The sequence below is a fragment of the Patagioenas fasciata genome, chromosome 2, assembly GCF_037038585.1.
Source record: "Patagioenas fasciata isolate bPatFas1 chromosome 2, bPatFas1.hap1, whole genome shotgun sequence".
Lineage (NCBI taxonomy): Eukaryota > Metazoa > Chordata > Aves > Columbiformes > Columbidae > Patagioenas > Patagioenas fasciata.
This window is the reverse complement of record NC_092521.1, coordinates 120721055-120747933: the sequence shown is the minus strand read 5'-3', so window position 1 is coordinate 120747933 and position 26879 is coordinate 120721055. Positions and strand designations below refer to the sequence as shown.

At 40.0% G+C, this 26879-nt stretch overlaps 1 protein-coding gene across 6 annotated transcripts in view; it reads right to left on the bottom strand.

The window, feature by feature from the left end:
* The window catches only part of MYRIP (myosin VIIA and Rab interacting protein), a 217278-nt gene that overhangs the window by 41454 nt on the left and 148945 nt on the right, over nt 1-26879 (bottom strand). For all 6 annotated transcript variants that reach the window (XM_071804849.1, XM_065832886.2, XM_071804844.1 and 3 more), the window contains 5 exons: nt 13405-13541; nt 11679-11759; nt 10993-11090; nt 10653-10733; nt 8925-9074 (listed from right to left, as the gene is read on the bottom strand). In XM_071804849.1, the coding sequence (XP_071660950.1) occupies nt 8925-9074; nt 10653-10733; nt 10993-11090; nt 11679-11759; nt 13405-13541 (547 nt within the window). The remainder of the gene's footprint in view (nt 1-8924; nt 9075-10652; nt 10734-10992; nt 11091-11678; nt 11760-13404; nt 13542-26879) is intronic.

Below are 26879 nucleotides of genomic sequence, written 5' to 3'. Positions count from 1 at the left end.
TCTTTACCAATTGCCTACAAACTTGGACAGCAACAAGATCTCAGGGCAAAATAACCAATCCAGTCTATTTTCCAAAAGTATCCAAATAATAAAGCAGCCTAAATATGACTTTCAAAAGGAGGCAGGAACGTAAGAGCTTGGGTCCTCATGTCGTGATTTATGAAGACATGAGAGGTCAAGAAGACCCTTCCCTCCCAGCTAAAGCTACTGGCACTTTTCATAACCAGAAGTTTTGGTTCTTCAGCAAAATACCTCATCAGCCAGGTGGTAGTTTAGGTGTATTTATTTGTGATTAATTACAAGGCTGTGCTTTACGTTTGCAGTCAGACACTAAGGTACTGCAGCTGTTAGTTTTTGCAATAAATTAGTACATCAGCAGATGGCATTGCAACCAAACAGGTCATTTGCCATGTTCGCTGCACATTCTCCTACCTTGGAGGCTGCACACTGGATTGCTGTGCAGTAAAACACAGCTTGCAAAATATAGTTACAGTATTGACAGGCATTTCCAAACGCTTTAGTTAGATGAGTTCCCCACCAAATCCTGCCTACTTGTATCTACTGTGAGATTTTTGTTTCAAAAAGAAATTCCAAACACATTATCATTATGAATCTATCTTTTTTTTTTCTTTTTAACCCTTTTTCAGGGGATTTCTGCCGCATAGTTATGTCTGGTCGCCGAGAACTCAGCCTTCATTTTGAACCAGGCCAGTACTAAAAGGAATAAGTTTTGCATGTACAGTCCTGTTTCACTCCTGGCCTTTGGGAAAAAAAAAGGCAATGCAGTTTCTGAAGATTAAAGAAAGGAGTGAATAAAAAGTAATCACATACAATGTCTCCTGTTACTTAATAGACATATTCCATCTTCTGAGTGTCTGTAACAATTTGCAAGTTCATGCTTCTGAACACTGAATAAACAGAAACAAAATAAGTAAATCAAAGTAAGAACAACTTTTTATAAAAACCACTTGTGAACACTGAGTCTAAAGTCGACAATCTATAGGTTATTTACCTTTAATAACTGTCTTATGTATATTTTTTAGACAGATAATATACAGATTTTGTTCTACATTCTTCTGCAAAAGTTGAAAGAGTGTCATCAAAGTGTAATTGCCCTTGCTTCTAAAGAGAAGCTAAAATAGTAATTCAAAACAGATCCCTAAAACAATGACTGAACTCCACAAAGGCTGCACGTTTTTCTCCTCACTTCCCTCCCATATCACCCTATTTCTTCAGTCTCCTTTAACTAGTAAAACTGTGGTTTATTCTGCACTTATTCAGAGCAGACAAAGGACTCTCTCAGCTTCAGAAGGGTAAGGCAGCTGCAGGGTCCCCATGGCAAGAGCCCTTGCAGGCCCTGGGACCTCAGCACCAGGGCTGAGGGCAAGCAAGGCACCTCTGGATCTGGGTAGCAGAGTCCTGTGCTGAAAAAGCTTTGACCTGTGGGGCAGCCCTTAATTCGGGCTTTGAAGACTAGCTTGTGTATTCAGGTAAGCAGCCTAGAATTGACAGCACAAACACAGATGGTTTAAACGCAACCTTATCCGCCCCCTCTCCTCACCCACAAATTCTACAGCTACGCCTGCAAGCGGTGCAGGAAAAACCCCTCAACTGCTTCTCATCTGTGTTCTGTGAACATAATCAATGCACAGACAGAACCAGCAGGTCCAACCCACCTGAGCAAACACAGTAGCAACAGCTAATGCATCCTCTGGTAAGTAAACACCCACACGAGGAAGGAGACAGTGTGAGCTTGCAAATGGTGACACTCTGCCACAGCCTATTTATCCCTGGAAGAGATCTTTCGCTCTGCTTAAATGTATGCAGTCCAGACATTCAGCAGTGGGAGTGAAATACCAAGGGTTTAAAGCATCTGTTCCTTAGTTAATCTTGTATGTGGCAAAGTATCTGTTAACAACCCTATGGCTTCTGAAATATGGCAAGAACAGGCATATGAATTGGAGATTTTCACACTCAACTGGAAATAAACTCCCTTCTTCATGCCCCGACCTAAACCCTGGTTACAATATCTGTCATCAGGGCAAATCCTTGAAGAGCAGGCTGAGAGAAAACAAAGATGACTGCAGCCTCTCTTACAAAGGCCTTAGAGCATATGTCCTTCCAGGGTTTGCCCAAGCTGGCTGCTTTTTCACTGACACAGACATAGCCCAGCCGTACTTTAGGTGGGTTTGACATCCTTTTGATGGTCTCTCAGGCAGCTGATCCTCTTAAAAGCATTGTTCCTTTAAAAGGACTACAAAGATAATTCTCAGCTAACCAGGGTCCATCAGCAGTATGAATTGCACAGCTGTGTAATAATATGTAGAGCCACATCTGGGTGTGTGTTTATTTTGGTTCAGTTTGGGATCCAGTGATAGGCTGCAAGGGAGAGAGGCAGGAGGCTATTCCCCAACAAACCCATCGCTGCTGAGCATGCAAGTAGCTCTACACATCACCACACAGAAGTGTAACCCACAGAGTTTGAGAGACTTTCTGTCCTCTCAAATAGTAAGCAGGTCCCACACGTGAAAATGCTACTGCTTTGGTTGCAAGGGATTTGTAACATAGTAACAAGGGATATTTAAATATTGGTTTCAGAAGATGAGTATAAACATCCTTTTATTGTACTTATGGGGCTAATGATTTAGGACAGTACTAGTAGTATAAAATAGCATAGTTCAATCAATGTAATGGATTTATGTGAACATCTCTACAGAAGTTTGTGGTGAATCAATTGTTATGTGCTTTGACAGGAATAGAAGGCAGATGTACCAATGCAATTGTAATTTAAACAGCACTTTACAGGTACTCTTGTTCACTGTATTTGTCACTGTTGAAGTCGCACCTTTAATGCTGTGTTCAGTTTTGGGTCCCTCACTACAAGAAAGACATTGAGATGCTGGAGAGAGCTCAGAGGGGGACAACAAAGCTGGTGAGGGGTCTGGAGCACAAGGCTGATGAGGAGCGGCTGAGGGAACTGGGGCTGTTTAGCCTGGAGAAAAGAAGGCTGAGGGGAGACCGTATCCCTCTCTACAACTACCTGAAAGGAGGTTGTAGCATGGAGGGTGTTGGTCTCTTCTCCCAAGTAGCAAGTGATAGGATGAGAGGAAACGGCCTCAAGTTGTGCCAGGGGAGGCTTAGATTGGATATTAGGAAAAATTTCTTCACGGAAAGGGTTGTTAGTATTGGAACAGGCTGCCCAGGGAAGTGCTTGAGGGTGTTTAAAAGACACACAGCTGAGGTTCTTTGGGACACAGTTTAGTGGTGGACTCAGCAGTGTTAGGCTTACAGTTGGAGCTGATGATCTTAAAGATCTTTTCCAACCTAAACAGTTCTATGATTCTGTTTAGCTGTTACTACTTCTCATGTGTTCTTCCATGGCCCATTCTTTCCACCTCCTCCTGAACTCAGAATATTCCACTACATCTCTTAAAAACAACCAACCAACCAACCAACCAAAAAACAAACAGTGCAGATACTTCCCAGCTGCGTAACATCTTTCATTTGAAGGCACTAAGAGCTCAGTTACTATCCTGTGATGACAGTATTACTATATTATTTACAGATGAGAAAGCTGAGCAGCAGCAAAGGCCAGATCCCTGTTCTGTTGTATGGCAACATGATTCTAAGTTACTACTTGTATGTCCCACTGAGAGAATAAATGTGTATAAAGGGGTAGGGGAAGGAGGTGAGCTAGCATTTTCATCTCAAGTCAAGTTGCAGCCTCACACATAAACTTTTTTTTTTTTTTAAGAGAATACGCTTTACTGAACATGATTACTCTACTTTCATTAATTTATAGGTTTCTCAGTGCTCCATGCAACCTTCCATGTCCCATTCTGACCCACGCCTACAAAGTTGCACTCAGCAGTGCACTCACCCATCAGAATGAATCACTGCATCTGCTACTCAAACACCCACTTGACAGAGGAGGCCTTCAGTGTTCTGTGTTTATTTGCCTCTTGCTGTTACAATATATACCCTGATTTAATCTAAAAATAAAGTAAGATTTGTCAGGCAGACTAGCTTTGAGCATCACAGGTTTTAAGTTAGACCTTAAAGCTTCATGATACCCAGCATTGTATTAGGATAGCATATTTTCAACAAAATAAAGCTGAAAGAACAACATATGATCTACATTCTTTCAAAAATAGCAATATAGAATGATCAACCTTCTCTGTCTTTTCCCCTACTCACTTTCATGTCTTAAAACCTATCCTGGTTTGCTGGCAGTAATTGTAATTCAGCTGAATTTAGCCCTGCATGGGCTTGATCATATATCTAGCATCCAAAACTGTCTTCTTGGATGTTTGTCAAGTGCATCAACAGTACTATGAAGCCAAGAATCAGTAATCTTCTGCTAAAGATACATCTCAAACAATTTCAAACCATACAAACAACTTTAAAAGGAAAAAGCTGTCATGTTTAGCCTTGCACTGATTATTTAGCCACCTGAAACCTTAAAAAGTGGTGCTAATTGCTGAGTCAGAATTGCAAAAGCAGCTGCGATCTATCCTGCTGCAGTGGAAGCAGTGAAATCAATCAGATTATTATGGACAGGGCCAGAAGTGTCATACTGCCAGGTAACTCCAGATCACTTTTGTAGTGACACAATGTTACACCTGCAAACTCCGCAGATGACAGCAAGATTTGTAACCTGCAAAGTACGTAGAGAAAGCTGAAACTTCTCATAATAAATATGAATAAGTAAGACCCATTGTTTTCAAAAGTACCATGTGCTTTTTCCATCTCAAATGTACTGGTCTTTCCCAGCCTGTGCAGAGAAGATAGTGTTCCAGTTGGCTGCTTTTGGAAGGCAACAAGACAGTAAAGAACCCATCAGGATCCAGCTGATGGGCTTCTGGATAAATGCACACCTGCCTCACTGGAAGTAGGACCCAGCAACAGACTCTGTGCAACCTTCTGATTCCAGCTCATGTATGAAAACTAAAAGCTCCATCTTCCCTATCATGCACTGTATTTATTAATTAAATATAAATATGATGTTTCTGATACAGAGTTGTTGATAGGTAAGAATCAACGTCACCTGGCATCAACTTCTTACAGTGCTATGCCTCTCTCATCTGAAGCAGCTCTCCTGCGGTGTTGTGTGACTGCTAAACAGGATTCCTCCTCAAAAAGGTTTTATTCAAATATTTGCTTGGGACAAACCTAAAAAGGTGTAGAGCACCTGCAAAACCTTTGGAGATTTCCAAAGCAGTGTTGGACCTCAGGCTTGTGGAACCTTCTCTCTTTGAAAAAAATCAAAGGCAAAAAAAAACCCAAAACAAAAAACCTGTCAGTACACTGTGGGCCTTATAATTAGCTTAACCAGTAAATTTCTGCCTCCCCTGAGGTGCATCATAATGTGTATTTAATGAAATCCTCCTTTTCCCTATATCCCTAGCTGGTTTATATACTATAAATTATGGATGAGCTTCTGTTTACATATGCAATCTTTCAGCTGTAAAATAAAGACCACTAATACAGCACTTAGAACACACCAGGAAGCCTGCACTCCATCACTGTTTAAATGGGTAAAATATGTCAACTGGTCATTTGCTCTCACTGGCAGTGATGTATGGGAGGGAAACAGACTCAGTGAGCAGGGGAGCATCTGCCCATTGCCCTAAACTCCTCCCATCCCAACATTGCACAGCCTCTGCTTACTGGTGATCAGGAACAGATGGTGCCATCCATGTCTTTTTATGAGATAGGGAAATAAAATACCCAGTCCTGTATCACTATTTTTAGCACGGTCAAAGGATGTCAAAGAAATGTAAGAGGAAAAAAAGAAAGAGACAGTATCATAGCTACTATCACACTATAGTACTGCAGTTAAACAATCAATAATATATTTCAAGGAGATGTGTGTGTGCGTGTGAGAGTTCCTTAATATGCACAGATTTTGCTCCGACCAAGCAGATCTCACATAGTTAGTCTCTGGGCACTGTGCTGTCCCCAGCTTACACACCTCAAGTCCTCTGCACACTGCAAAGATGCAGTTTGGTAGGAGGGTAACGCAGGGCTTCCCAAGCCCAATGGAAGTTTCTGGCTGGTACAAATGATCTGCACACAAATAACTGCCACTGAAAGAAAAATCACTTGGCAAGTATAATCCTAGTCATAGTTGGGCTTGTTACAGCTCCCCCCATGTTATTAGCAAGTGACTTTGGTAATAAAATGCAATGCAATGGCAGACATGGATTTCTAAAGGCCAGCATTATAGCATGCAACTGCTCTAGGTAACTGTATGTTACTAGCTTTACTGTGAAACTGCATGCATTATCTTCTACACAGAAGACAAAAATATTTGCTCTAACATAAATTTTCAGTTCTAAATTATGAAATCCTAACTGCCTTAAGATTTCATATCGTTACCTCCCTTTCCTCTGCATGTCTGTCCTTCTGTTAATCATGCTGCTTCTTCCCTTTTACTTAATATATCCCACTTCTGCTTGCTTCAAGTACTAATTTGTTTGTCAGGTAACAAAAGAAGTCTTAAACAGAGGAAGCTCTACTTAAATAATCCTTATTGGGAAACAGGTTTACACACGTAACTCTAATCCAGTGATAGTCAGCTTGGGTTTGGTGGTGTTGTGGCCACCTAGTCCATCTACAAAAAACCTTGGATACACTAGGAACATCTGCCCTAATAAATCTGTTGCCAGAGCTCCCTTGTTAGCTGTGGCATGTATTAATAATAAAGGGGTTTCATCATTATAGGCAGATCTCTGCTCACATTAAGCCATCGCAGACAGCTCAATGGTAGGATGTGTACACAAGTCACATGAGGATTTGCTGTTACAAGCCTGGTCTCAAGAATTTCAAAATCCACCTGGGAAGGAGTAAGGAGCTCTTCCTAGAAAGGGTATATCACCACAGGGCGTCTCTGTCAGCTTCTGTAGAAGCTATGTTTTGTTTTGGAAAGAAAAAGATATTGTAAGTCTTTCAGCAGAAAAGGTAACTTTCTGAAATTATATACAGAGGAGAAACTGAGGAAGTGCAGTCTTCCAAATATGCTGATGGATGCATGCTTACCATTTGTAGCTGAATTAAAGCAAAGTAAGCTCAGGAAAAGGATTTTGGGTTGTTCCACAGTTGTTGATGAGAGTCAAGCAGGCTGTAACTGTTCTACGTTAGCTCTGCATAAATTGCCTTTAAGTACACTTTCCAACAGACCCTTTGTTAGAGCTTCCATGGCTTTATTTCTGCTAGCCTCATAGGCTGACATAACCGCAACTATATTAGCTATGGGAACAAGTGGAGCTATGCCACCTTTCCAAGGGTGTCTTATGATGTTAAGAAAACTCTCTTATACTCAAAGCAAAATCAAACACATGTGCACTTCAAATGGCAAAACAATAAAACAACCCTAGCGAAGCAAAAGGTAGAAACAATTTAAGGGAGGGGTGAGAGAATCCAGATCAGATGGCCAAAGTGATTCGTGTTCCTTAATGCACCGCGGGAAAACAATTGGACCAAATGGTGACAAAGGTGGTGAAAGACTCTGTGAAGAGGTAGAAAGTCCTTATAAAGCACTGTACACATCAGGATCTCTAGTACTGACTGTTGGCTACAGAAGTTTCAAAGGTGTTTGTTGTGGCTTTTCTCACCTTAGCATGACATTTCTGCTACTCCAGTATTTTCCACAAAGTCTACTATTTCTCAAACCATTGAGCCTCCTTCTGGCTAATATCTGGGTCTCAAACTTGTTACTTCAGAACAGAATTTCAAAATGTGTTGAGTGCCAGCTTAACTCTCTGAATGCAGAACAACAGGATTCTGGTGTAGTAACTGAGGATTTGAACTGCATGTTCCCCCAGCTCCTGTCCTTAAACTCCAGAAAGAAAACTCAGTTGAGTCAGACACAAAATTAACTCTGCCTCTCCTGGAACTTGTGTTCCACAAGCAACATGCCTAGGAGCTACAGCACAACACTCTTAAACACACTCGCCCTGACTTGTCATCACTTGGTTAACAGCAGCAGCTTAAAGGCATTACTCCTTCAATCTAAAAATACATGGGGTATAAGAATGTGAGTCTGTATCTCAGCAGTTCTGGCCCACAGTCTTATACTCTGGCATAAATCTATTTTCACTGGCAGTGTCAGCTAGCAAACTTAGCTGGGAACTAAGGCACAGCACATGTTCAATTCTGGTGGTTCTGCTCAGTGAGGGAGAGGTGGTTACTGATGCAGCAGCAGGACACTTGGGAGCAGCAGCTTAAACCACTGTATCAAAATGCACTGGAACTCATCTATCACTGTCTTCCCTCTCTGATTATGATACAGCCTATCCAAGCCTATGGCTTATTTTCACTTCTTTTCCCTTGCTGCTCTTCTTAAAATGTTACTAATGCAGCTTGTCAGATTTTCTATAGCAGGAATTAAAGACATTATGCTGAGGAATAAGTGAAAGAAGGAGGAAATACTCTTTGGAGTAAGACATAAATGGTGCTCTATGGTTGGGTTTACAATTTTGGTGGTGATGGTGGCTGTTTTCTTTAGGATGGCTAAGGAGAAAAAAACATTATGAAAATCTAACATTGTAAAAAAATAAATATGACGTTCAGTAAAAATCCAAATAAAAGCTAAGTGAGCATAAAAACTGTTCTAAGGAATAAACACTCAGGCATTGAGTCCTGTTAGCATTCAAATCAAGCAGCAGGACTGCTCATATCACAAACTCAGTCCTCCTCAACACACTCACCAATGCAACACAATGTCCGTGATGTACTGCCATGGCCATGATGTGCGAGGAAAGCATGCAACTGAGCGATAGTTTTTGAACCAGGAACAGGTTTAATACTTGTTCCCTGCAAGTCTCTATGTACTGTTCCAGGCAGTAAGTATCTGTATCCGTTATCTCAGTCTTCCAGTTTAACACAGTGGAAAACATCACTAGTTGTGCTAAGTTACTCACCCACAATGTGTAGGACCCCCTGCGGCTCCCTGGGAAAGTCAGCATGCTCTGATCTGAGACAGCAACCGACGCCAGGCCACTGCTCCTGGATGGTGGCCATTCAAAGTCAGCCTCGGCCTGCTCAGCTTTGCTTTTCTGCTTCTTTATAATCTGTAAAGTGGGAGGACAGGGGATGGGAGGAAAGAAAAGTGCTTAGAAAACACTGTCTGAACTGTATGGAGAAAAATTACACTAACCCTGTCTCAAGGCAAACTGCCTAGGAAGAACATTTGAGTTTCTCTTTGCTTCAGCTCCAGTTCATCCAAGGATGATTCTGACAACTTATATGCATTTCTTCTCATCTGAAGTCATACTGCTTGCAAGCACATAATCATCAATACAATAAATCATAATCACTGCCTATAGGAAAATCAGAGATGAACTAAATAAACTTTGAAACCTGTTCCTACAGTAACACTTTAAACATTAGCACCATCTAACTGTCAAGTATCTGCTGAGACAAGAATTTTGCAAAGAAATATAAAATACTAGATACGAGGGGAATTTCAAAGGTTCCTATGGCATCTAGACACACTTCTACTGAAAACAAAGAAGTCTTAGGTGTCTAGGCAGCATTTTTGTTTTTGAAAATCTACACTGTCTGAAGAGATCATATAGTGTACCTTTCTTCCTACACTGACAGATTATAACCTGCTACACTTCATTTCCACAACTTTTCTGACTCCAGTTCAAAATACCTACAGAATATTATTCTGTGGTACAAAAGATCTTGCTGGGCAGCTTTTGACAAAAGTGGTAGCAATTCAAGCTTGACTGAGACAGGTTCAGGACTATCAAAGAGTCAATGAGCGGAATTAATCTTTTAACATCTCCATTAAAACAGGAAGGCATTTTATTTTCTATTGAGCTGCTGTTCTGGCTTTTCTTGATAGCCTTATAAATGACATGTTCCTCTTCTCTAGTGCAATCCATAACCTGTTAGATGCCAGATCCCATACACAGATGTGGCAATTAGCTTAGTTCATCTGGGGTTCACTAACTTAGCAAAGTGGTTTCTCCACTGATCAAGGGAGCTCAACAACCCTGTTCATGCTTGTCCTGCGTGGCTCCAGTTTGTTCAGACAAACTCAAGGGGTATTTGTTCCCTCTAGCCATCCATTTTGGTGCTGTGTCAGTGCCAACTGTGAGCTTTGCAAGGAGAAGAATGAGCTTTCTGGAAAAAGCCACGAAAATCAGACACACGAAGGGTTCTGTTAGTTTTTGGGTGTCTCTCTCATGGCATCATTAATGGAACACTATTTTCATTATTGATGTTTTCTTTGTACATATTGCAGATGTAGGGTTCTGTAGAGTTGGTATGGTCAAAAGCCAACCTTCTTTATGTTGGAAAACTTTGTGCCTTTTGGGAAATGAAGTATAGATCTAAAACTCCACCAAGCAGGGGCATCCTCTTCCAAGCAAGTACATCACAGATCTGAGGGAGAGATACCTCTCAGCTCCAAGGGTGTAGGCCATCAGTTTAGGCACTGAATTAAGTTTATTTGTAGATTGATCTCTCTGTCTGATGTAGCTGATTAAGCCTACTGTGATAGTTGAAGTTGCAACTTTTCATTCACTGTGTACTTTCCAGACTGGTGTCATTCTTTCTGCTGTTAGCAGAGTCGAAGCTCACTAGGCTAAAATGTGTTCTGGCTATTAAACAAGCTAGGGAAAAAATGCTTGCCATACCTTCTGCACAATGGTTGTGGCCAGCTCTTCTATGAGGTCCTCCTTGTGTTCCTGCAAGTAACAAGCCTCGTTCTGCTTGTCCTGTGTGAAAACAGATACCTGTAGCTGCTACAATCACATAAAAACAAACTTTCCACTGAAGTGGTATAGATCAGGAAATGCTCTATTGGCATTGTGGGAAGAAATGGGAGGTACTTATATTGCATATCACCTTTTGAAATGCATGAGACAGCTACTACTTTATGTCTTCTTTCATACCTACTTGTTTTTGTACCACTATCCAAATTAAGAGAAAAATAATTGTTCTATTTAAATTAACACATTTTTTTTTAAATGTTACCAGGCTGTCACTGTAGGTCTCTGCCTTAGAAATAGCTTCTTCCACTGCTTCCTCTGCAACACGTAAGGCCACAGCAAGGGTATCCATCATGCTGTGTCCTAGGTGAAGAATAAGATAAAACCACCATGTTCTTTATATACATACATACATTTCGCATTATTAACTTCAAAATTCAGACTCATATTCTGGACATATATTCAAATCTTGAGTTGTTCATGACAAAGTTTATTTCCTCAATCCATAGTTATACACAGTAAAATAAAAACCTTAAGACAGTCTCTTCTTAAATAATAAATACAATAAACCACAGTATTTCTATGCTGCTGATCTTAGAATCCAGCAAAATAGGAAGAAATCATGGGAAGAATATCTGTAAACTTTCTATAAACACCAACAGGATACAAAAAAGGGAGTGAAAAAAAATATATGAGCACAGGAAAAGAATGAGAAAGAAGTAACAAAAACTAAACATCAATAAAATCACACTAAAATAAGCATGTATTGGGTGTAATACTGAAGCAAGATATTCCAGCACGGTACAGAAAGGATTTTTAGTATCTTCCTAAATGTTTCAGCTAAAAGATTGTTGGATCTGCAAACAACACGTACCAGCATTCTAGGCTATTTGTCCAGTAATTCAAAGTGTAAGGCCTGTGTTTTAATCACAAGAGGTTTTAGCAGCATACCTTCTGTCTGTCGGTAGAATGTAGAGTCACTGCCACAAATGCTTCCTTCATTTTCAAAGCTTCCTTCAAAAAAATCTCCTTCTGTTCAAAAAAGACAGTACCGCATGTTAGTATAAGAAGTGCTCATTGAAAGTAGAGGCATTGTTAGATTAGAATATTCACTACATCTTGAGTGGCACAGCATACAAAGAGGTATAACTGGAACATTCCTCCTACCTTGTGTATAAACCATGATTGCAGCAGCTTTTGTACAAAATGACTGCTTTTATAGCAAAGACCACATGTTCATTTTGGATGGAGAAAACTATTTCTATAGTAAAAGAGAGAAAGAAGCTACTAGATGTAAAACTTACACGGTAGAAGTTAAACACAGGGAATTTGCCTTTAATATGACATTTGGGGTTGAAATAGATTCCACATTTTAAAGGGCAGCGTTGTATAAATAAGCCAAAGCCCAGAGATGTACACTAGTATTTGTCTTCAAAGGGAACAAAAGGTTTATGTAATAGTCACACAGAGAGCAGAAGAAAGTCAGCGATGACATTTAGACTCAAAGGCCTTCCTTGGGAAGGTCTCACAGAGAGCACAAATGACACTGCAGCTCCTCACTGCACTGTTCACACTTCCATCTGAGGACAAATTCAGTGTGATTATGGCTTAAGTAAAGACAAGACATCACAGTGAAGTTCTGAAGGTTCCATCCCTGCGGTTTTTAATTCCATTGCCCCACTTCTGCCCTCACTGACATGGATATTCTTGTTTTCCTATATATTGTTCTCAACTGTTAAGGAACCTTCTCTAGAAAAAATGAATTTGATACAGAGAAAGCAAAAAGACTAATAAATCAGAATGTAATGCATAGGTTGCTTCTCCCTAGAAGGTTTTATGCCAACATTCGTAAGAAACACCTAAAATTTTCACTAAGGACTAGACAGTTCACTAATCATACTACATAATTTCAGAAAAAGATCAAGTAAAGACTACAGAAAAAATACAGCCTTTTACAACTTTCAAAAGAATTGCATTAGGGATGTATCTGGTCCAATAAAGCCAATGAAATTTCAAACATGCAGCTAGCTGTGTTTTGAGAAATTTGCTGAAGTTACCAGTATTACAAACGCCACTATTTTATATCTCCAATTACTCTTCTTATGGGGTGACGCATTGTAACATCATAGTTAAGGGAGACTTTTGTCTCTTCATCTAAATGGTTGATGTAATACTTAATCAGCATCTTTTAACCATTTACAAACATCAGTACAAAAATAAGATGTGGCCAGTTTCAGATCCTTGAGCATGCAAAACTCTTAAGTGAGGACAATCTAAGTTTTGGTCAGCTTGGATACTGAATGCATCCCACATTAATCAAATTTTGCTTCAAACACCACAAAATGTGCTCCAAGGCTAAATGTTGAATGCAAAATTATTTTCTCATTCATTAACTACTCAGAATTGTGATAAAGTTAGGGAACACAGGTCGCAATATACTGCAATTTACTTTATAGGCTGAGGACAAAAGTGCTTTTGTATCACTGGCATAATTAAGATTCAATATTCTTTGAAGTCTGAAACAGCTCTCCAGACACTTCACCTCTTTTTTTCTCTCCACTGAGGTATTTATTTTTCTTTTTTCTTTCTTTTTTTTTTTTTTAAATAGCCTTAAAAAACCTTTTAAAAATCATCTCAGAACTTCCATTGATTCAGCTTGTATATAAGCTGTTCTTACCTAGTACATCAGGGCAAACTCCGCTCTCCAGTCTATGCTTCTTGTATAAGTTCTTCAGAACTTTGGCACTTCCAAAACACTTAAAGCGGCTTTTGACATTATTGTAGTACCAGTCCAGAGACTGGGTCCTTAGGAGCCTAAAACAGAAAAATAAACAATATATTTGGCATTATTCTGCAACAAATAAACAGTTTACCACCCTTTTATGTAAAAATGGATCTTTTAGGCCTCAGAGCATAAACATATTAATTTCTGAATACTTCTTTACTGTTTGTACTTTGCATGACTGGTATATTGAGGGGAAAAAATAAAAAGCAACCCATGAGCAAATATCTTCTTCTCATTACTCAACCTTTTATTTGATTTGCGACTACCAGGGGAGGTGCTCTTCTCTTTTACATTATAATGCCAACACTACAGACTTCTGAAAAAGGTATACAAGCTTTTGAGCAGCACAGGAAGGTTTTAAAAACAGCCTTTACTTACACAGATTTACAGATAATGTAAGAATATTAGGTCATTTGTGCACTGCAAAAAAGAAAAACAACCAAAAAACAAAAAACAAAAAATATAAAAATATATAACTGCTTTTATTATATTTGGCGAAACCATTAGAGTAGACAAAGCCTAATTAGTTTTTTAAAACTGAGGTCATGGGTGAAAACCAAAATAAAATGAAACCCCACTGTAACCTTTACATTTTCCTTCAGGGACTCTGGACTTTTCTTTATAAAGTGCAAAGCAAGTGACAATCCACAATTTTTGTCTAACACACACCACTTCATATGCAAATAAAATCCCACTTATTGAGAGACTAGCAATGTGGTTCTCACTGGGTACTGAACCCTGGGAGAGACTCAATAACCAAAAAAATAAGCTGAGCCTGAGGTTTCAGCTAAACGCTTCCAGTTTAGCTCCAGATTTTTTTGAATTTCACTATCTTGCTGAAACGGAATATCCACTTCATGTAAAGAAGAACATCATGATATAGTCCACTTCTCTGTCACCACTGGAAAGTGTTTAGTAGCAAACATCAGCAGTGGGAAATTAAAAATAAAAATCAATGAAGCCTATTGTATTCAAACTGTGAGCTCTTACAGTTACATTAGCTGCTCTACTGAAGACAACTGAAGAAAAAACACATAATGGAAAAGCAGCATATTTTTTCTGTATGCTGTGTCAGCAATTAGAGGCAGGAGAGATGTTTACAGATAATGTAAGAATATTAGCCCTTTACTATCTGTTTGCACAGTAATATCCCAAGCCTAACTATGGTTCCCAAAAGGCTGAGCAGTTCCAATATTCACCATTCTACAAATGTCACTAACATGTGACAAGGGCAAAAATCCTTTTTTTCTGGAAAATGTCCTTACACACGCTGCACAGATGACTGACACCTCATGAAGCACAAGTGCCTGGTCATAGAGCACGAGCAACGGGAAGCATGCCTAAGTCTGTCTGTGAAGCAGAAGATTTGTGAATGCCTATAAAGTTGCCACCAAGAAATCTGTTATGATGCCTGTCCAAGTCTTGACCCACTGGCCAGGGCTTGGCTGCTGGCAGAGTGATCAATTTGTGAACAGAGGCAAATTTCTCCCTCAAACTGCAATTCGTCAGTGTGGTTAAACACCTGCCTTCTATGTGGGCTGGAACCCTTTGCTCTCATGGAAACTGTATCAGAAAGGAACAAACACTATGTCTTCTGCTTGCTGAATTTGATTCACTTTTGTCCATTGAGTTTCTACAGATGCTGGGAGTGTGAGATTTCAGTCAATAGCATCAAGTCACAGTTGTTGTGATGGATAAAACTAAGTCTGCATGACTGGGTTGGAAGCAGAAGGTATTGGCCAGGGAGGGTGCTCTTCTGCCAATAAACACAGTGTTCTCCACACTGCCCACAAAATAATTATCATAGCACTATTACTGCTGGTGGAATCACAGCACTGTGATATGTTGCTTTAGTGCTTTCAGGACCCCCACCAACTGCCTTAGCACATTTGCCAAGCAACCTCAGCTCCACTAGCCCAAAACACTTTTCATCTTCTGGGAAGCCAAGCAGACCCAGTTCTTAATATTCAGACTGACTGACAAGGTGTCAAAAGCAGAAAGTCACCCATGTCATTGTACAAACTGTATGAGTTGAGATAGTGAGTTATGAGTGCTGATCTGGCAACTTTGGAAAAATGAGAGATGAGACGCACTGCGAGTCTGCTTCCCCATCTTTTTCCCCATCTTACCATCTTTCTCTGGGTCTGGACAACACTGTTTCTGTATAAACAGAAAGCTAACAGCACTGATTTTTTAATGAGGTGAGACATTGCTTTGCAATGAACAGAGTTTTAGAGATAGGCTTTGTATGTGTAATGATAACATTTTCCATATGTGAATTTTGGTAGAGTCAAAAGGATTGGAGATCATACATCTCAAAGCGACAATGAAAGAAGAGATGCTTGCCTCTTTGTACCTAGCTTGTCTGGTATAAACCCAAGGACTGGGATTTTTAAAAAGAATTTCCTCATTACTGCAGGATTAACATTTTGTGAGTAATCTCATCATCTCATGTTTCTCTCCTATGTGTTGGAGAGCTACCGACTTCAAATCTATGCCTCTGTCCTGTACACATTTTATAGCAGATTACAATGCCTCCTCTAAAGCTTTTCAGCCTCTTAACTTTCAAATAAGTCACAACGTCTCTGCAGATTCTTCCTGGGGAGAAAGGATTTGGAGACGAGAGTATTTCTTTTACAGATACTAAAATAAAGAACCCACTCAAAAGAGAAATAAGAGCATTTTCTCTTTATATCAAAATCCTTTAATGTTGACCTGCATTTTAAAGCTGTATTCTGCAAAAGCAGTTCATAAGTCCAGAATAATGAAATACTCTGACAGAGCTAGAATTAAATTGCTAAAATGAAACACTTTCCTTATTACATCTAATAGAAAGTGTGCAAGATCTCTCCATAAAATGAAAGTTCACACTCAAGGAATATAAGTTGTACGCATTTTAAAGAAGTGGTAATGGTTGAAGCCATTTATCTCTCTCTCTGTGCCATAAAGACTGCTGTGTCTTTATTGCTAAATAGTCTGAAATGCTAAAAACATCATTTATGTTATATAATATTGCCATGGAATTGAGTCGCATTTTTATGTGTTTTTGGCAGAGGGGAATACTGTGATTTTAAAATTCTGCCTTACTAGAAAGTGTGAAAGTTAGGCAGACGCTTTTGGTTTAATAACATTAAAACATGAATGTGTATCATAAAACCCCTGTCTTTTACTTAGTGCAGCAGTGTCTTTGCCTTAATCAAGAAGCACTGTGAGAGCAATGGATAAGCCTATTCAAAATCTTTACAAGTGGTTTTCAGTACACTTCTCACCTGCAGCACCCAAATACTCAATTTATAGCCTTCTCCCAAGAAAAGAAGTAGTACAGCAGCTGTGCTGGTGAGTGGGGACACAAACCATTCTCTCATTATTAGTGATGATCACAAGAAAATCATGTGAAAGACTCCACTCATCCATGACTACAAGTATTCACTACTCAACACAGAGGAGGTTGTTTAGCAACTGATTTACCACTTTAATTTTTTTGGCTTCTGAAATGTTGAGAGGTTTTATCTGGTCTAAAGACAGTATGAAGCTTCTGCAATAAACAGTCTCTTAAGGTAGCACCAACTTATTGTTCATGACCTTAATCTCTACTCATAATGCAAGTTAAACTACAAGGAACCATTTTATAACATTTTTCCATTACCTTTGTGAGAAGTTTTCTTCCAAAGTAATTCAGAAGAACTTATCACTTACAGAAACCAGACTGCAGCTTAGTCTAGTTTCCAATTCTATCTCACCATTGCTTCCATAGCTTTGTGCCAACAGTCAGGCCAGTAAACTCTCCTCCTAGCCCCTCAATGTGGCTGCAAAATCAGAGCCACAAACTCCACTGGCACATTGACAACTGTACAAATGGTTGTACCAAACCATTAGTTCTTCTGAGTTTTATCTGTCGAATCATAGAACCATTTTGGTTGAAAAAAAAAGCGCCTTAAGATCATTGAGTTCAACCATCAACCTAGCACTGCAAAGTCCACCACTAAACCATGCCCATAAGCACCATGTCTACTCATCTTTTAAACACCTCCAGGGATGGTGACTCTATCACTTCCCTGGGCAGCCTGTTCCAATGCCTGACAGCCCTTTCTGTGAAGACGTTTTCCATACTATCCAAACTAAACCTCCCTGCATTTGTGACCCACACTCCCTGTGGTAGTTTGATCATCTAATCTACATTAAAATAACCAAACCATGAGACTGCTGTTCTTTAAACATCTAATTTAATTACTGGAATGAAATCAGTATGTAAAAAATCAGAAATAAAACATCTGCCTCTAACAGCCTTTTCAGAAACAAGAATGGGGAAGGTACAGGTGTCCCTCTCAAGAAAATAACAGACTCAACTGATGGATGGATGGATGGATGGATGGAAGGAAGGAAGGAAGGAAGGAAGGAAGGAAGGAAGGAAGGAAGATAGAAGAGAAATATTAGTTGCAATTTGTAACCCCTATACTAGCAAAACAGCATCCCTTGGAGATTACATCTAGACTGCAGGTAAGTGTTTGTGTGCATTTGCTGGCAGACATTACACAGAATCATTAAACATTAGCCACGTGCAGTGACAAGTAACTTGGTGGCTATGGACTTGGTTTGCTCAGTGGTATATTGTGATCTTCCAGAATCAATGAGTTCAGCCGAAGTCAGGCCCATGAGACACAAGAGATCTAGACCTGAGGTGAGCACACCTGTAAACTCTGTTATATACCTCTGATGGTTCCTGTAATGCAGCCAGAACATTTATGCCCTCAAACTCTGAGAAGTGCCAGGCCTGACATACCACCCTCAGTTCAGATTTACACCCTTTTGCCTTTTATACCCACCCGAGCTGCCATCTAACAATAGATTTTCACTGACCCAGCATTATGTACATACTCCTCCATCATCACATCCTCCTTCTTTTTGGCAGTCATCTGCATACTTAATCTGTTTTTCCCATGAAGCTATTTGGGTCTTCTCTGCATCTTACAGTCTTCCAATCACATTTCCCCAGAACTGAAGAGGTTCCTTTGACAAAGGCTTACTGCAACAAGACACCTCCCTTTTAAGATTTCAGTGAAGGACAGGATTAGAACAAATGGCGGCTGAGTGTAGGTCAGGTTCCGTGTTTTGCCCCTCATCCCAAGTCAATCTTCTCAGGCTAAAAAAGTGTTTAGGTTTAACTTCGACACAGAGCCATCATTCTGGTTTGTGAATGAAGGCGGTGAGTGCAGGTTTGGTGAAGACCACTTTCAGGTCTGTTCCCCATAGAGGGTAAATGTCCTGCAGCAGGTAAGGAAAACATTGAGACAATATCAGATATAAATGGAGCTACGGTTTGGTCCTCCAGTAGGAAAACACAAATAAGAGTAGAACATGTCAGCATTTAAGTGAGCAATTTTGTCCTCTGTTTTCCCTGTGAGGTTCTATGTCAAGAATCCCTGGCTCACAAATAAATGCATACTTGGCATATTAAGGCAAACTGCTGCCCCAGGAAGCATGTTGTGTTTTATAGTAACTCAAGTGAAAACATGGTTTTTACAGCAGTTATAAAAGTCAGTTTTTGAAAAGAACAGGGTTTTCAAACCCAGTGCTCCACTATAATTTAGCTGACTGTAAACACCAGGGGTGAAATCATGACTGTGCAGAGTTAACAGCAGTTAAAGTAATGACCTAAGAAGGGGCAGGGCCTCTCTTCAGGCATCTACCAGCAGTAAAAGACGTGAGAAGCCATATCCCACACAGCTCCTGACAGTATCTCAGCAAAAGCTAATAAGCTTTTGCCATAACAACATGTTTATAAGGATGTTTGCCATGTCTTACAGCCATTAATGAACATTCTTTCCCCACTTTTGCTCTGTAAAGTGAGCATCAGTGACTGATTCTTATTTATTCAGAGCTGACTTCTGAACTTAAGTTCAAGAGGCTGCATTGCAGGGGAGCTTGCAGTACAGGTTACTGCTGCTTTCAAGCCACTTCAGCAGAGCCTCAGGCCAAGAAAGAAAGCAGATCGCATATGTGTTCCCCTTACCCCCCTCCCACGATTCACAACACTTAGATCACTCCCAGCAGACACACAACTAGCCTGTTCTTAATGACTCCCAGTGCTGCAGACTCCCTGCCATCCATTCTGGTGTTTTCCTATCCTAACGTTGAAAGGTTTTCCTAACATTTAAGCTGAATCTTCCCTGTTTCTATTTAAACAAGACAGTTTAAGATGTTTGCTCTTTTTCTTCTAAGGTTAGAGAATCCTGTTTCATCCCAGGTCATGTTTTCTAGCCATCTGATCATTCTCACTGTTTTCTTCCTGAGACAGAAAGGGGGAAAAAAAAAAAAGCAAAACACAAAAGACCCAAGTGGTCTGTTTCTTTTTTTAAACACACATGCCAGGACTGGCAATTTGAGGCTTTACCAGGACTCTTTCAAGAAAGCCAAATGTAACTGTTGGGATATGACTTGTCACATCACAGACCCTATGGATGAGATTCCACTGAAAGCACCAGATACGCCCATTGTGATACTGAGTCAGGGTTGTGCAACACTCTGAGTCACACATCCATCAAAGCCTTGGTGAGACTTTCACTGCAGAAACTGCCAACTTTTCAAAAAGAAAAATCCTGTTGAACTAAGTCAATGATATTTTCACTCCACCTTTTCTTTTGACGGACAATTACACAAATGCCGCTTGCAGAAATAAGGTTTAAAGTGTACCTCCTCACTTGTTGCCAGATACACCAATGGGCTAAAATGTCATTTTTGTGGGAGAAATCCAGGCACTCAGCTGTTACACCTTATCAACAAGGAAATTACTCTACTGGATAAGAAAACCACGAAGCCTGTCATTCAGAAGAAGCCTTACGGTCATGTCTATACCACTTCTACCACACCTGCACAAAAAGCCCATCCCTTTTCACTTTACTCCTGCTTTCATTGCTAGATTGGTCTGTAACAAGCCCCAGATGGTACTGCAGCCACTGTGGATCATTCAGTGGCCAAAAGCAGTTTGCAATCCCGATATCAATTGTGTAAATGGGGCCCAAGCACTTACCTTCTTTTCTCAGTGCTTCTAGATGCTTCATTCAATGCCTGGAAATCACTTCCCCACCACACTGCCAAGTATTTTCTTTTCATTAAAATTATCATCTTTATGCAGCAGATTAATACTACCTACCAACCCAGATGAAAATTAAATGCGCAGCCATTGGGTATTTGAAACCAAATTGAAACAAGTCCAAATCCAAATGCCTATGTAAAAGCTGGAGCACTCAGATGCTGCCAAAATGAAACGTGCCACATGTTCACTTCAAAGTGCTTTTTATGAAGGTATTTTAAATTACAGGATACATTCATATACATCATAGAATGGTTCCGGTTGCAAGGGACCTTGCAGATCACCTAGTTCCCACCCCGCTGCCATGGGCAGGGACACCTTCCACTACACCACATTGCTCAAAGCCACATCCCACCTAGAGGATCTATTTTATGACATAAAATTGTAAACATATAAATATTATCACTGAAAAAAAATCTCTCCCCCTTAAGCAAAAAGAAATATTTCACTTTATCTGAATCTCTTCTCCTCCAGAAATTACTATTTTGTTTTTCCTATCTTAATTTGCAGTAAAATACATTTTCACTATCTCAGTATTTTTCAAAGGAAAGAAATTCCATATCCTGGTAATGCGGTACTAGATATTTTTTTCTGGCAAATCATAAGAATTCATTGATACTGCATCATTAGTAAATCCATGACATTCACAAGCATACAACATGCTAAAGTGAGATGCAAATAAATGTGAATCAAAGCAAGCTATCACAGCTACACTGAACACAAACATACTGTCTTTTACTGTCATATTTGTTTCTACTTGCTACAACACATCAATGCTTTTTTTTTTAGATTTCTGAAATAAAACAGGCAAAAAGAACAAAAATTCACCCTGACAGTACCTTAAAAATGAATATATCCTGCTGTTTTTCTTCAGAAACAACAACAGCAAGAGATATTAATAAATTCTCAATTGGAGAGGCATTCTTTTCCTGCTGTGCTATTACTATGAATTTATCCTTGGCACCTACCCACTGAAGTGTAAGAAAATTCATATAGAAACCTCATGTAAACAATCTTCAGAATGGAGACAGCAACATTAAAACACTCTCCGGAACATTTTGTCATTGAACATTTGTGTTAATGATACAAAAGTATTTTCAGTCAAAATACAAGTGAACATAAATGGCTACAAATAAATGCACCATTCACCCAGATGAGAAATGTTTTCCATTACCACAGGAGACACTAAATAAAACAACAGAAGACAAAGCCACTTTGATTAGTTATTCAGTTTACCTAAGTGAAGGTTTTTCTTTCTGTGAACTTCATTTTTAATCCACAGATGCTTGAAAAACAGCTGAACAACAAAAAAGTGAGGTCGATGAAGCATAAAAATTTTCACAAAAGAGATACAAACTCTGCTCCATCAGAAAAAAATACCAGAGGATAAACCATGCAAATTAATTCTGTAATCCTGATTAGAAAAATACGCAGGGCTTTTAATATAGAGCTCAAGAATACCAAAAAGACAACAAACCTCCGCTTTAAGGTCTGTTTCTGTTCTATCAGGAGAAAGCTGTGAACAAACAGCTGTGAAATGCCAGGAACGATGACAGGAATCATCATCACATACAATCAAAGAGAAAGTTGGGTTCATTTCAAGATTATTTATAAAAAGCAAGCGAAAAGAAAAAAAAAAAGAAGATAAAAACAATAGAAACAAGCTAAAACCCTTAAAATTTTGCTGAGGAGTGACGAGATGTGATTTCAGTTCCTGTCTTTCATACTGGTTATCTCAGACCGCAAGCCCAACGTTGGCTGAAGTAGGCTGCACTGTTTTCTTCTGGGAGCTGCGCACACAGTGACTCCACCACCCCCTTTCTGAGATGACACGTATTTGTAGCTTTGCGACTCCACAAGCCACACAACAGCTTAAGAAACATGTTGTTCAGCTGGAGGAGCTTAAGTTATCCAGCAGCAGGATGACACCTCCCAGTCCAAGTCCCACGCAGGTCCCTAGCTGGGAGGTGAAGGGAACGTATTTCCTTGCCATCCACAAGTCATGACAGGAGGAGGAGGGAGAGGGAGCGATGCTCTACTCCCCGCAGACTACCTGGATGCAGTTCAGATATTCATCCAGCAGTCAGAGGAAGGAGATTTCCTCAAATTACAGTGAAAAATGCTTTAGATGGGGAAAAGCTGGCCAGCCCCAGAAGGTCAGCTCAGTCAACCACTGAACCTCAGCAGCTTTTCCCAGCATGGACCAAGGGCAAATAAGGACTGAGTGAGGGTACCTGATGCTGTGCAATGGTACCTGATGCTGTGTAATGACCTGATGCTGTGCAATGGCACTCTCTGCTGCTGTGTGCAACTGAGCATCCTGTGCACACAGCGCATGCCTCCTAAGTTCCCTACCATTCTATTTCTGCTTTTGCAGAAAATGAGCCTTCTGTATATTGTGCTACTTGCAAATGGAGCTCTCTTTGATTAAACCTTTAAAACACACAAGACATGTCTTTTTAAAAAAAAATTTCTTCTTTTTGTAAAAAATAATTTGTTCTTTCAAACCAACTTTGTAGTCACTGCATTTTAAATGGTGGGGTTTTCCCTGTTGCACAGGAAATATTTTTAGTTGGAAGCTTTATTGTGCAAGCTGTCCAGCAGTCTGACAAAAGCTAAATTCCAGCTTACAGCTGAAAACCGCAGGAAAAATTCCAAAGCCTTTACAAATTATACAAATGAGACTTTAATCCCAGATGGCCTCACTAACAGGGGCTCTACATCTGGGCACACATACAAGCGTACTTTTCATATGGATTTTCAGCTATTTGAATAATGAAAAATAGAAAAAAAACCCTTCTATTTTTGTAAATACTTGTATCACAATAATAAAAATCAAACAGTCCTGCAAGCACAGATTAGCCAGACTGTCAGAGAAACACAGCTGTTTCGCAAAACTGGTCCCGCTCAGAGCTCTTGGATAAAATCAATCTGCTGTCCAGAGGAAAATTCTGTAAGAAACAAAACCTTCAAAGCCATACAATCCTCCTGTCTTCTCCAGGCCAAGCTTATTCTCATCTGTGCAAGGCAGGAGGTCTCCTCATAGGGCCACCCAGTTCTGCTAAGATACATGTGTATGTGTGTGGTATCAGCAAGTTTGATCAAGAACAATCAAGATAAATTGAAGGAATTAGAAGAAATAGTGTATGACCAGGAGGGGTGAAAACAGAGCTCCAAAGCTACCTGGTCATACACACTGAAATGACAGTGTGCAGTTGGTCTCTGAGTCCCAGTGCTGGCTTTCAACTGCAAACATCACAGTGCTTCTCGGCTACATCGACAACACTCATTTGAGAAGAGCCCCTACTTCACCCACAGAAGAAACGCACACTGAGGATTTTCAGCTTCCCATTATACTGGGATGAAAATATGGAAGCTAAAGGATGGATGTTACTTGACTGAGATGTCTCTTCCTGCTTTAATTGCATGAGGTATCACTACCACAGCTTTTCACATTTGGCTAAGGAAAACCCACAGAGACAATTCTTTAAGAAAATCAGGTTCTATTTAACATCTTTCCAGCTGTGCTGCTTAGGCCCTAAGTAACATCCAGTTGGGTGGGAGTGTTGATCTGCTGGTGGGCAGGATGGCCATACAGAGGGATCTGGACCAGCTGGATCATTGGGTTGAGGCCAATTGCATGAGATTCAACAAGGCCAAGTGCTGGGACCTGCACTTGGGTCGTAACAACCCCAGGCAGCGTCACAGGCTTGGGGAAGAGTGGCTGGAAAGCTGCCTGGTGGAAAAAGACCTGAGGGTGCTGGTCAACAGGCAGCTGAACATGAGCCAGCAGTGTGCTCAGGTGGCCAAAAAGGCCAACAGCATCCTGGCTTCTATCAGGAATATTGTGGCCAGCAGGACTAGAGAAGTGATTCTGCCACTGTACTCTGCACTGGAGAGGCCCCAGCTCAAATACTGTGTTCAGTTTTATGCTCCTCATGACAAGATAAACATTGAGATGATGGAGAGAGTTCAGAGAAGGGCAACAAAGCTGGTGAAGGGTCTGGAGCACAAGTCTGATGAGGAGCAGCTGAGGGAACTGGGGCTGTTTAGCCTGGAGAAAAGGAGGCTGAGGGGAGATCTTATCGCTGTCTACAGCTACCTGAAAGGAGGTTGTAGCATGGAGGGCGTTGATCTCTTCTCCCAAGTAGCAAATGATAGGACAAGAGGAAATGGCCTCAAGTTGTACCATGGGAGGTTTAGATTGGATATTAGGAAGAAATTCTTCATGGAAAGGGTTGTGAAGCACTGAAACAGGCTGTCCAGGGAAGTGGTTGAGTCACCATCCCTGGAGGTGTTTAAAAGACACGTAGAAGAGGTTTTTAGGGACATGGTTTAGTGCCTGAACCAGTTTATGGTTGGGCTTGATGATTTTGGGGGTCTCTTCCAGCCAAAATGATTCTATGAATAAAGGGGTTTCATGCAGACCTGCTGTGTACAAACCCTCTTGTAGTTTCACCTGACAGTGGCAGAGAAGGTCCCACCGCAATAACAGGAGACATCTTTACTCAGACATCCCTCCTGTGTGTGGCAACCACAGGGAAAGAACAAAGCCAGCATAAGCTATTTGTCATTTCTGAGACGTCGCTTACTCTCATCTCTCACAAAAGGGGAGGGAATGTAGGTCTCTTCTCAAGCAGAACCTCTCCCCAAAAAAAAGAGAAACTTGATGGCATTTGGGGGAAGCTACTGGGACTTCCAGCTGAGCAGGCTGGTTCTACTGTGAACTGCTGGCTGCTAATGCGGCTCATGGTGTAAGCTGGCTGAGCCTGTGTGGATTGGACACAGAGGTGTGTGTCTGTTTGTCCCTCCTTCTGTACATCTAAACTGGAAGCCTTAAAGTCCAATTTTTTTCTCTCTGCACATACACAGGACTTCTGCCAGAGGGCTGTAAATAATTCTCATGCTGGCCCTGCAACTTCTTCTTGCCATTCTTTTTTCTCTGTTCTTTGTTTTCCTTAGGAAAACATGAAGGTGGGATAAATGATTCACTTGCATTGCTGAAAAGAAATTTGGGGAGTCCTGGGGCAGGTAGGCAGAAGGCAGTGCATTAAGAATGTCCTCTGTGTACATGCTGCTCCATTAACGCACTGACCTTCTTTTAGGAGGTCATACTACAACAAATCACCAGTCCTCATCCAGCAGATCCAGGGATATGAAAAACACCTATTACATACAATGCTAAAATATTAGCACATACCCTGTGTAGTTCTGTATTTACCCTGTTACAAAGACAACACAGGTGCTAAAGTCATTTCCATTACATATATACCCTGGGAAAATAATTTAATGACCATTTTTTAAGGATGGTGTTATGGATAGTGCAAACATATTCTCAACTAAAATAAGATTAAAATTATTTTGAATCCAGAAAAATATTAAAAGAATCATATAATTAAGACACAGAACAGATTAGTCTCCAAGAAGATAGATTTATCTATATGGAGTCAGACGGATACATTCAATCTGGTTAACTGTCTAACGGAAAGTAGAACAATAAAAGCAATTATCTCTTCTAGATAGGAAACAAAAATGCATACTGACTGCTCAAGGGTGTTTACCCTCAACTTTTCTTTTAGTTATGATGAACTTACATTAAAAAAAAATACTCTGTCATTCGCTTCAGAAGATCATTTTTGAAAAGCACTAGAGACCTCAGGGGTAGGAACACCAGGGTAGGAGGGAAAACAACCAAACAACAACAACAAAAGCCAAACAAACAAAAAACAAACAAACAAATCTGACTTGAGGTTCAAGACAGGAAAAAATTGTTCTTCTCTCCCAGTTCCCAAAAGTAAGAGATTGTACCAATATAAAGCATTAAGAATATCTACTTATGTTCATCATATTAAGGAAAATAATAAAAGGTTCTACATTAATGGATATTTGACTTCTATGATGAATCATATCTTGAAAAATGACAGGTTAGTACTGGTACTTTAAAATATTTGGGTTTTATACATCTAATCCATCTACAATATTAGTTAAATAAGACAACCTGATATTATAATATTAAACACTTTGCAAGCTGCAACAATGGGATTATTGAGTATACCTTAAATAAAATCACAGGTAGCAAAAAGAGATTTTCCAGAAAAAGTCTAGAAACAGAGTTAAAATCAAGAACTTCTTTAATAAAGAGTAAAAGAAGTATTTTTCACATCAGAGCCAACTACCAAATCCTGTGATACAATCTATGATCCAACTCCTAATATTTTGACAGATTAACTCTTTAAGGGACAAAGTGCCATATTCCTATAGTAGATAAAGAAGCTAA